The sequence below is a fragment of the Lipotes vexillifer genome, unplaced genomic scaffold (assembly GCF_000442215.2).
Source record: "Lipotes vexillifer unplaced genomic scaffold, Lipotes_vexillifer_v1.1 scaffold312, whole genome shotgun sequence".
Lineage (NCBI taxonomy): Eukaryota > Metazoa > Chordata > Mammalia > Artiodactyla > Lipotidae > Lipotes > Lipotes vexillifer.
Window position 1 is genome coordinate 390971 of NW_006789251.1, and position 12503 is coordinate 403473.

General features: G+C 44.1%; 1 protein-coding gene across 1 annotated transcript in view; it reads right to left on the reverse strand.

Moving 5' to 3' along the window:
* ZNF462 (zinc finger protein 462) overlaps window positions 1–12503 on the reverse strand; it is a 109113-nt gene that overhangs the window by 39813 nt on the left and 56797 nt on the right. Inside the window, exon 10 of the mRNA XM_007462442.1 lies at window positions 4941–5164. Coding sequence (XP_007462504.1) covers window positions 4941–5164 — 224 coding nt within the window. The remainder of the gene's footprint in view (window positions 1–4940; window positions 5165–12503) is intronic.

Consider the following 12503-nt stretch of genomic DNA (forward strand, 5'->3'; position numbering starts at 1 on the left):
GATGCTTCCTGCTGAACCAGTATTCTGTCTAGTCCATGAATGATACAGTCTGACATCTTCAGAGACATTCCTGAGGTTTACAAGCTTTGCAGGCAGAATCCAGGAGTCCAGTTTTGAATATCCACTTCTGTTTAATGATGAAATCCTTTGACTGAAAATACATCCTACAGTGTCTTTTAATTTCTTGTATAGATTCTCTCCACCACACAAAATCACCTAAAGCTATTTGTGGAAGAATGTAATGAGCAATGCACACAACACATTGTTTTGCTAGAAAACAGTAAACCTTAGTTTAGAACCAACTGCTAAGTCTATTGCACATTTTATTTTTGGCAGTTTACACATTCCTCTGCATCTCTGCATCTTTATAGATCTATCTGTTCGCAGGATCAACCTTATAAGAAAAGACTGCAGAAAGTTAACATTTACTGAGGACCTACCATGTGTCAGGTCCCGGGGAACTTGCATCTTTTAGGTATTAAGATGTAATTTACTTACCATAAAATTAACCCATTTTAAATGAACATTTCAATGAGTTTTAGTAAATGTATGCATTTGTACAACCCTCCACAATCTTCTACTATTACTCTAAGAAATACCCTCATACCCTCTGCAAGCAATCCCTGCTCTAAACCTCCAGCCTGAAGCAACTTCTGACCTGCTTTGTCTCCTCAGTTCTGACTTTTCTAGAAACCATACAATATGCAGTCTTTTGTGTCTGGCTTCTGTGCATTTAACACGATGAATCTGATATTTAGCCATACTGTTACATGTATCAGTAGCTAATTTCTTTTATTGATAAGTAGTATTCCATTGTATGGATATAGCACATTTTGTTTATGCAACCACTTTATGTGGGAGTAGACTTGCTGGATCAAATGGTAAAGTGTAGGTTTAACTTTTAAACAAATTGCCAAAATGCTCCAAGGTAGATGTGCCATCATTATACACTGCATTCAGCCCTGTGTGAGATTTCCAGTTTCTCCACATCCTTGCCAACACTTTGGTGCTATTGGTCTTCTTAATTTCTGCCACTCTAGTGGAGAGGTAGTGATGGCTTACTACCTAATTTGCATTTAATTGTCTTAATTTGCATTTCCATAATGATGTTGTCTTAATTTGCATTTCCTTAATGCTGAGTCCTATTAAGCATCTTTTCATGTGATCATTTGCCTTTTGTATATCCTCATGGGTAAAGTGTCTATTCAGATCTTTTTCTCATTTTTAATTAAATTGTTAATCTTCTTACTACTGAGTTGTAAAAGTTCTTTATATATTTTGGTTAAAGTCCTTTGTTAGATATTTTGCAAATATTTGCTTCCAATCGGCTGCTTGCCTTGTCATTTTCTTAATGGTGTCTTCTGAAGAGCAACAATTTAATTTCGATGACATCTAATTTATTGATCTTTTTTCTTTTAATATTCACAGCTATTGTATCATACCTAAGAATTTTTTCCCCGAGAGAAATTTGAGCGACGTAAGCGTCAACAACCACTATTTTCCATATGGAAATCCAATGGTAACAGCACTATTTGTTGAAAAGCTATCTTTTCCTTATTCCCTTGGCACCTCTGATGAACATCAACCGGCCACATATATTAGGGTTTATTTATCGACTTTTTCTTCTGCACCACTGATCCATACATCTGTCCTTATACCAATACCACACTTTCTGGATTACTGTAGCTTTACAGTAAAAGTTCTGAAATAAGGAAGGGTGGGTGAGTCTTCCAATTTTGTTCTTTTTTCATACTGTTCAGGCTATTCTAGGTCCCTTGCATTTCCATATACATTTTAGCATCAGTCTGTCAATTTCTACCAAAGAAAAACGCCTACTGAGATTTTGATAGATTCATTACACCGAATCTGTAGATAAGTTTGGGAAGCATTACCAATATTGAGTCTGCTAATCCATGAGTATGGTATATATTGCATCAACTTAGTTCTTTTATTTCTCTCAACAACATTTTGTAGTTTTCAGCATATGGCTTTCACAGTTCTTGTTTATTCTTAAGCATTTTTATTCTTTTTGATATTATAAATGAAACTGCTTTTCTTAAAATTTCATTTTTTCAGACTGTCCATTACTAGTATATGGAAATATAATTGGCATTTGTATATTGATCTTATATCCTTCAATTCTGCTAAACTCACTAATATTCTAGTATCTTTTAAAATAGATTATTTAGGATTTTCTACCTACAAAGATCACACTGTCTGTGAACAAAAGCAGTTTTATTCCTTCCTTTCCAATTCTTATGGCTTTAATTTCTTGTTCTTGCCTCATGGTTCTTGACTTTTGTATTTCAATCACCAGCAAACTTCTCTTTAGTACATTGTTTATTGATACTCCTATACCCTTTTCATGAATGCTGAAATCAGGCTGTTGTATATCCTTCACCCCAATGAATGACCATTTTTAATTAGGGCATAATGTCACTGCCTATCAGTCAAAAATTCACTTTCAGCAGCACTGCTGTCTATGTTTATAAAATAGTGTTTGGATAATTATTTCAAAAATTCAAATTGCATTTTGTATTCATCATTTAGAAAAGAAGGAATAGTTAATAAGCACGGGCTTCAAACTTCACAACGATTGAGACAAAGATGAAAATCATTAGCCATGCTGAGAGTGGCAATTCTTTAGCCTCGATTAGGTGCTTGTTGGACTTAATAAGCTGGTCAACCATGAGAGGGAGTAAGATTAAAGAATCGAACATGGCATAATGAAAATATAACATATCAAAGACCACGTCTAAAATGCAAAGTAGAGTTAGTGATTTTATAGTCCATTTTAGGTCTTTAGGGACATAACTGCCTTTCTGATAGGTTGTTGTTATATTTGAGCACAGTTCAATTCACAAATAGACTGAGACGTGGCTCTCAAAGTGTGGGAAATACCAGGACTTCATTTAATCTTACAAAACTTCTGAGAAGAGTATACTGGTTCCCATTTAGAAATCAGGAAACAGACAGAGAAGTTGAAGTAACCTGCTGTACAGTAAATGGTGGAGACAAAATTCAAACCTAGGTCTGTTTGGCTCCAAAAGTTCTAAACTGGGCTCCTAGTTTCCTGAGTAACCCATTTGCTTGATGCATATTCCAAAGCCCCACATTTCCCCCTGCTTTCACATCTGGTATGGTTTCTAGCCTTCTCTGGAATTCTCCAGTGACTCACAGCTACTGTGCAACCACTGGGGAAGAATCTACCTTCCTGGTTTGCTCAGTCCCAAAATATCAGTCTGATGGCTTCAACACTATAATGAAAAGATCCGAGGTGGTTACATAAATAAGGCACATGTGCCTAACTGTAGAAAGCTTAGCTTGAGATAGATAAGTGATTTTCCTTTCAGTTTGGGGGCAGAAATGCCCAGGAAGTTTGGATAAGAAAGGGTATTGAAGTTTTTAAGTGAGGTAATTCAGGCTTTTCTTCTCTGCTTTCATTTTTGGGGAGACACATTAGAAAATGAAGGCATGCCAAAGCAGAAAAGTTAGCATCAAACCATTACATTGTAGACGGGTGATAAAGCTCAGCCTTCTCTCTCAACACCCCACAGAAAAATTCTAACCCTTGGGTGCAGATGACTCAGACAGGAATCTTTATAACTTGGGTTTGTAAGTCCAGAAAAGAGAAGCTGTTACTTCCACTGACAGTACACAGAGCAAGGAAAAAAGGAAACAGTATCAAAAATGCTTCTCATTGTGCCTTAGGTAAACATGCACTAGATGTTTTGGATTTGTTGGTTAATTAGAAAACATTTCAATAGGCTCTTTTCGTGAAACAAATACTGATCATCCCTACCTCCCCGACACACACACTCCCCACACTCTGGACAATATACAAAACCAGAAACAACTGTCTCAACTCCTGATGTGCCACACAAGTCCTCAGAGAAGTGAGGAAGCCATCTGGGATGATTTTACCCTCTGATCAGCAGACTTTTGGAAGAGCATTCTTTTTCATAAACCCCTTATTTTATGTCCTATACTAATCTGTTCTCTCCACAAATAAAACACATACTGCACGACCCTTACAATGTTCAGACATGAATAGCAAAGCCTTGGAAAATTTTTGTAGTCAGCAATGTATCAGAAACAACCTACATGACTGAGGGACACGCCGGCAGAGCCATCTGATAGAATAGGGGCCGGCAACTAAGGGTCTACAGCCTGTCGCCTAATTTTGTAAATAAAGTTTTATTGGAACACAGCCATGACCATTCATTTTTGTCTCGTCTAGGGCTGCTTTCTTGCTACAAGGGCAGAGCTGAGTATCTGCCACTGAGACCACCTAGCCTGCAAGCCTGAACTATTACCATCTAGCCCTTTACGGAAAAAGTTCATCAACTCTTGTGATAGTACATTTAAAATAACATGAAGGGCTTCCCTGGTGGAGCAGTGGTTGAGAGTCGGCCTGCCGACAGAGGGGACACGGGTTCGTGCCCTGGTCTGGGAAGATCCCACGTGCCGCGGAGCAGCTGGGCCCATGAGCCATGGCCGCTGGGCCTGCGCATCCGGAGCCTGTGCTCCGCAACGGGAGAGGCCGCAACAGTGAGAGGCCCGCGTACCGCAAAAAAAAAAAAAGGAAAAATACTCCAGTTAGGGTAAGTTAAGAACAAGAAAGGAAAGATATACTCTTTCATGTAAGGTAGAATCATAATTAAATAAAACAAAGGAAAGTGGGCAGAGAAGAGACCAAAAATGTTAAGCAGCTGGATGTGGGGGTAGCATTACAGGTGGTTCTCTCTCCCCCATCTACGTGTTCCACTTTTCTAAAACGACCTTACAGTTCTTTTATAAAAGAATAAACTGAACCTCATTTTAAACATTACTTTGGCGCGTGTCTCTGTCTTGCACACAGTGGGTGTGGCTAAATTCAGCCCGGCCCCTCCCCCAGGTGTGCTGGGGGTGGAGGGGGAGGAGGGAGGCCAGGCCCATACCTTATGCTCGTCCCGAAGGTGGCTGTCCAGTTCCTCCGTGTGCTTGGTCTCATAGTAGCAGAGCTGGCACTTGTAAGGTTTCAGTTCATTGTGCTTTTCTATGTGTTGCTGGAGGCTCTCGTCACTGGAGCAGGTGAAGGTACACTTATCACAGCGGAAAACTACTCCCTGCAAGTATTTTGACAGTTTGGATCGGCATACTTCAATGGGGACAACGCGCTCTTCTGTGGAGACAAATTGAATATAAAGACGGGAATTTTTACTGATGGAAGGCAGACGTCCCCTCTCGGGACAAGGAGAGACTCACCCATCCACGGTTGCTACTTCTCATGGCTCCGGGTCCGTGAACTGCACGCACATGCCCGCCGTCCCTCCTCCAACCCCCCCAATCAACACAGTCCGCCGGCACACACAGGTGTTTCTAAGGCCGAAAGCTCTCTGTGTACTTAATACCCAGAATGACCTATAAATAGGGGTGGGCAGGCTGAAAGGTGCTGGCTAATTCCTGAATGGAGGTGATTAAAGGGGGAGAGAAGAACAGAATTTGTACCAACACGAATGATTATCAGCAGCAACCATCAGCGCATCCTACTTCCTCTGCAAGTGGCATTTAGGCTGGACTTACAGATGTCACAGATGTCTTTAAGGGGGAAGGAAAATGACATTCTCGGAGCACCTATGTGCCACCACTGTGTACCTCCCTAGCTACTCTATTAGGCTGGAGTTATTCCCATTTTTACAAATTAGTAAAGCAAGGAACTGAGCTTTTAAGTAACTCTCTATGGGTCACAAACTCTGTAACTGCCCAAACCGAGCTCCCCATGCCCATCTACCAAACCGCAAGTCTGTTATTTCCCATCGTTTCCAATTCCATTCCTGTTTCCCCTTCCAAGATGTTCTCAAGGAGACTGTTTTCCTTTTCTGGAAACCAAGGGGATCTCTAATCTAAGTTCAAATCTGAAAACAAAGCATCCTGGACACTTTCATTCACTGAAACTCCAACTCCACCTCAGAAGAACTTAGGCAGATGAAATGGTTGCAGGCAGCCTTCCGGGGGAGAAAGGGGTGGCGTGGGAGATGTGGAGGATTTGTGCCTTTACAGACAATCTGTAATCTGACTGTCACAAGGGAAAAAATAAAAGAGAGAGAGGATTTGGGTGCTTTTCCCATTCACATACCAAATGCTGTAGGGCTGGAAGTGTGTGTGCTTGTTTATTTTGTGCTCTCTCACCCTTGTGTTTAGCTGCTCAAGTTAAATTTCACACCAGTCTGCCCAGAGTTTCGGCACACGCACCAGATATCCGTAACTGGGATAAAATTAAAATCTGTGCTATTTATGCAAGGATCAAATATAGCGTGTGCTTTCATGCTGTGTCTGAATTTCAGAAGACTCTGAAAGTTTACAGATGGACACACACAACATATATTATTTAGAAAGAGCAAATGTATTAGTAAGTCAGGAAAGTGTGCTGTACCCTCAGGGTCACCGAGTGGCAACATTTCCAGAGCATCAGGATGTTGTGTGAAGCCGCTCACTCTGGGAGGCCTCCCTTTGTTGCTGGCCTGTGTTTGGCCCCTGGGGAATTTTCCCACCTGAAGCCCTGTCTTTCTCTCAACCAGCACATTCTCAGTGCAGGGCAGTCCCTGCCCTGGGAGCCCTTGAATGCAGCGATTAATTGGCCAGCAAGAATCTGGGCAGAGGAAGCGTGGAAGGTGGTGTCTGCACCACACTCCCTGGAGCTCTAATGCATATGTTATTTTCCCTGTACAAAGAGTCAGTCGCTTATTTAGAAATATAAATATTTTTAAACCACAGTAGAGCAGACAGCTAAGAAACACATGATTATAATGGAATCCACACATTTTCTTAGAATAGCAAATGCTGTAACAGTCTTCTAACCATTCAGTTCCACGGTTTGGTGTAAATGGAGGGAAAAAATGCTTTGGCGTAAACTAATGAGCCTTAAGAAAGCCCAGGCTATGATGTTCTATTCCTCTAATCCAGGTTTTCTCAATAGTAGCACTACTGATGTTTTGATGCCAGAAAATGCTTTGCTGTGGGAGGCTTTCCTGTGCAGTGTAGCATGTGTATCATCGGCACCCCAGGCCCCTGCCCACCAAGGCCAGCAGCACCTCCTCCCCCCCTCCCAAGTCACGACGACAGAAAATGCCTCCAGACAGCTGCACCCTAAAGAAGCAAGATGGGCCCCGACTGAGACACCGCTCCAAGTCAAGTGCCAACTATTCAGTCCAGCTGCCCTGGGTTAGACAGGCGTGGCCATGAGCTACGAGCAAGCTGGCGCCCACGGCAAGAGATGGGGGGCAGGCTGAAGCGAGGGGACCGGGTTCCACGCTCTGCAGCTCAGCAGTTCATGGGAAGTGTTGACACCAACTTTTCTGGCACCTTCCTTGAGACTCACGCCCTCCCCCGCCCCATGCTCTCTGTGTTTGCTCCTGATTTATATTTTGTCATTTCTACTGCTTCCCCTTTCCTTCTTTGGCTCTGCCTGTCCCGTCGGCCCCGGTTCTCTCGACCTCCGTGGAGATGGAGAACAGCTGGCTATAATTTTCCACATAACGACGCCTCAACACCTTGAAGACATTCGGTCGCCCTCCAGTCTTCCCTTCTCCCCCATAAATAATCGGTTCTTTCAAGCTTGTGTTTTTTTTAATAGGTCTCCTTTTCAACTCTCTACCACTTCGGTTAGTCTTCTCTGCAGTCTCCTATTTCACTCTGTGTGTCTAAATGCATTTTGCACAAAGTCAGGAGCACCCAGAATAATACCTTGGAGGTGAAACAATGACAGTGAATGGGAACGGCTGCTCCCATTTATGAAGGGCTCACTACGTTTCAAGCATGGTTAGGTGTTCGACCCTCTCAGCTACTTTTTATTCTCACAACGCCCTGCAACGTCAGTTTGATTATCTCCGGTGAAAGCTGAGAACGGACCAGTTAAGCTGCTTCCTCGAAGTCGCTCCTCTAGTTCAGCACAAAGTTGTGACCTGGGAGCCTGGGTCCGCTGACCTTCACCCGTGCCCTCCTCTGTTCCTCCCTCTCAGGGCACATCCAGTCTGTTCGCCATGCACCGCTAAGCCTTTTATTCCTAATAGTTCAAAAATCACAGAAGCTATCGGTGTCTAAGGCAACCATTTCTACCTCTATTTCTTTCAAATATCTTCTGAGATTTCACAGAAGGTCATTTCCCTGCTGACTTATCCTGAAAGGTAAGACTTCCCATTTCCAAACTAAGACATTAACTACAGTACGTCCCAAGTCTCTGAGTTATATGGATGTTAATTTTAGAAAAAAGTTATCTTTTTTTTCCTTTCTACAAACATGGTTAACATAAACAAAATATAAAACAAGACAGACTCTAAAAAGCAGGTGAAGGACCGATAGCGTTTTCTCAATAAGGTTATTCACGGTGGAGGCCAGTGAACGTCATAAAGTGGGAGACTGGAATGTTTCCAGGTGGGGCCTGAGCCCTGTCTTGGCTACAGAAGCTCAGCGCTTGGGGCTTTTTCTACGGGGGCAGCGACAACTGTGGGTCTTTTCCTGACTTCACACCTCTCGAAATTACCTTGGGTAAGAAAGCAAGGCCTGAATCACACACATTGTGACTCAGCTTCCAGCTCTGGTTGCAAAAATATTACGACTTCACCAGTCTGACTACAAGATAGATCGTGTCTCTCATCTCCTCACACTCAAAAGATGACTTAGCACTGCAGCTGGACAGAAAAGCCAAGAGGCTCCAGCCCGGAGCCAACGCCACACTGTAGCACGTGGGTGCTAAAGTTCACCAAGAGCCCGGAAGTGTGCGCCGGGTGGAAAAATCTGCAAAATCGCAACTACCAAGGTTGGGGTGAGGGGGTCACTTCTGTTCAAAACAGCGAAAACCCACATCACTGTGGAGCCCAGAATCACCAAGTAAAAATTCTTCCTGACAGGGAGCCCACAACACACATGGGTTTCCTCCCCACAACGTGCCAGGCCTACATGAAGCTGGGGGAGATTTGGAAGTCATTCACTCCAACAAACTCTGAATGCAGGTTACCATGGTAGAGGGCCGAGACCCTCTCTGGGCCAAACCAAAGACGCACCTGTTAACTCTCTCTCAGCCAAACAACTGACAAAGGCTGAGAACTAGAAGGCCACCATCCCCAAATATAACCATATATAGACACGCATAAACATAAGCACAACAGCTCCTGTAAGAAGTTTTGACATCAGCCAGGCTACCACCCTCAAGCCAGACAGAGCTGGGAACTACACCTCTAATTCTAACAGGCCAAAGCACGTGATGGGGATGAGGGGAACATGTAAAATCTCACTGAATAAAAGGAAAAACTATCAATCTCACTGTAGATTTTTTTTTTTTTCTCAAGAAAAATGATACTGATCAGATCAATCAGGGGAGATTAGTTCAGTTCCAAAAAGATATACCCACCTGCAGGGTTCAGTTGTACTCAGCATCTGTGTATGTATTGAGGTTACAGGCTGGGAAACAGAGGTTAACAAGCCAACTGGAGACCAGTCTTGGTGATTACACAGCTCAATAATTATAATGTAAATATTTGGCAGAACTGTTTCATGCCTATAATTCAATCTGTGCCCAGCTTTTTATACACCCAGGTTTGCTGTAGGTATACAAGGGACGTCTAGGCAAAGCGATGCATGAGGCATTGTGCTCCCAATGGTGACGAGAGCTCAGTGGAGGGACTTCCCTGGTGGGGCAGTGGTTAAGAATCTGCCTGCCAGTGCAGGGGACACAGGTTTGAGCCCTGCTCTGGGAAGATCCCACATGACGCGGAGCAGCTAAGCCCGTGCGCCACAACTACTGAGCCTGCGCTCTAGAGCCCGCGAGCCACAACTACTGAAGCCCGCGCATCTAGAGCCCATGCTCCGCAACAAGAGAAGCCACTGCAATGAGAAGCCCGTGCACCACAACGAAGAGTAGCCCCGGCTCACTGCAACCAGAGAAGCCCGTGCACAGCAACGAAGACCCAATGCAGCCAAAAATAAACAAATTTATTTTTTTAAAAGAGCTCAGTGGAAACATACTCCCGAAACTGTTTACTCCTTTGTTCACTGTCTCTCTTGCCACTAAAGCTCAAGCTCCTTCAGTGCCCAGACCTAGCCTGACTCTTCCTGGCTGTATCTCTAGAGCTTAAAGCAATACTAGCACAGGACGGGTGCTCAGTAAGTGTTTGTGGCATGAATGAAAACCCACCAAACCTCCTACCACCAACTTTCTCCTTGAAACAGAAGTCTCAGGGCTTAATTTTTCTCCAGTTAAATTGGTCCAATCATGGTCAACCTCACCAAATGTTGATCTGACCTAAGTTCACAGTTCCTCCAAGAGATGGGTCTATAATCCTTGGCTTCGATCTTTGCTAAATGAGAGTTCACAGGTGTCTCATCAGTACCCCAGCTTCCCAACTACCTACAGAGTAACGTTCTACCCCTATGCTGGTACCCAAGCCCTCCTTAATTTGGCCGGAATATACTTTCCTAGGCTTGTCTCCTATTCTCTTCAGAACAGTCTGATACCACTCTGTAAACACGTCTTGCTTCCACTCACCTGACTGGTTTGTTGAAATTCTCCTTCCACTCTGTAGTGAGTCAAATGGTGCTCCCAGAAATTTATGTCTACCTGGCCCCTCAACACAGCTCAATAATTATAATGTAAATATTTGGCAGAACTGTTTCATGCCTATAATTCAATCTGTGCCCAGCTTTTTATACACCCAGGTTTGCTGTAGGTATACAAGGGACGTCTAGGCAAAGCGATGCATGAGGCATTGTGCTCCCAATGGTGACGAGAGCTCAGTGGAGGGACTTCCCTGGTGGGGCAGTGGTTAAGAATCTGCCTGCCAGTGCAGGGGACACAGGTTTGAGCCCTGCTCTGGGAAGATCCCACATGACGCGGAGCAGCTAAGCCCGTGCGCCACAACTACTGAGCCTGCGCTCTAGAGCCCGCGAGCCACAACTACTGAAGCCCGCGCATCTAGAGCCCATGCTCCGCAACAAGAGAAGCCACTGCAATGAGAAGCCCGTGCACCACAACGAAGAGTAGCCCCGGCTCACTGCAACCAGAGAAGCCCGTGCACAGCAACGAAGACCCAATGCAGCCAAAAATAAACAAATTTATTTTTTTAAAAGAGCTCAGTGGAAACATACTCCCGAAACTGTTTACTCCTTTGTTCACTGTCTCTCTTGCCACTAAAGCTCAAGCTCCTTCAGTGCCCAGACCTAGCCTGACTCTTCCTGGCTGTATCTCTAGAGCTTAAAGCAATACTAGCACAGGACGGGTGCTCAGTAAGTGTTTGTGGCATGAATGAAAACCCACCAAACCTCCTACCACCAACTTTCTCCTTGAAACAGAAGTCTCAGGGCTTAATTTTTCTCCAGTTAAATTGGTCCAATCATGGTCAACCTCACCAAATGTTGATCTGACCTAAGTTCACAGTTCCTCCAAGAGATGGGTCTATAATCCTTGGCTTCGATCTTTGCTAAATGAGAGTTCACAGGTGTCTCATCAGTACCCCAGCTTCCCAACTACCTACAGAGTAACGTTCTACCCCTATGCTGGTACCCAAGCCCTCCTTAATTTGGCCGGAATATACTTTCCTAGGCTTGTCTCCTATTCTCTTCAGAACAGTCTGATACCACTCTGTAAACACGTCTTGCTTCCACTCACCTGACTGGTTTGTTGAAATTCTCCTTCCACTCTGTAGTGAGTCAAATGGTGCTCCCAGAAATTTATGTCTACCTGGCCCCTCAGAATGTGACCTTATTGGGACATGAGGTCTTTGCATGTTAGTCAAGACAAGGTCCAGATGAGATCATATTGGATTAGAGTGGGTCCTAAATCCAGTGTTCTGGTACGAAGACACACACACACACACACACACACACACACACACACACACACACACACACACACACACACACACACACACACACACACACACACACACACGGCCATGTGCAGATGAGGCAGAGACTGCAGTGATGCAGCCACAAGGCAAGGGAAGCCCAGGGAAGTCGGGAGCCAGCAGAAGCTGGGAAGAGCCAAGGAAGGATTCTCTCCTAGTGACTTGAGGAGGGGCCCAGCCCTATGAACACCTGGATTTCAGACTTCCGGGCTCCAAAACAGAATGAGAATACACTTTTGTTAAGTCCCCCAGATAACGAATACACCCACCTTAAGTCTTCTCTGCCTGTTGAAATGTTATCATGGATCAGTTTGAAAGCTACCCCCTCTACCACCTTTTTCTACCCCAAACAGAAATATATCTGCCACTGGGAATCTCCTAGATACTGATCACTCACTATCTTATATGTACTTATGCCCACGCTTCATCTCCTTGAAGAGGCAGACTGGGTCTCGTGTCCCCCATCTTAACCCAAAGAACGCAGCATTGTGTGGCATGGAACAAGCAAATAATGAATGTTTGCTGAATGCGTGGACAAACAGTATGCTCTCTTTTGCCACAGCCAACGTAATTCCATGGTTATTTCTCATTCAGATTTCCCAGGAGTGATACGGATTCTCTTTC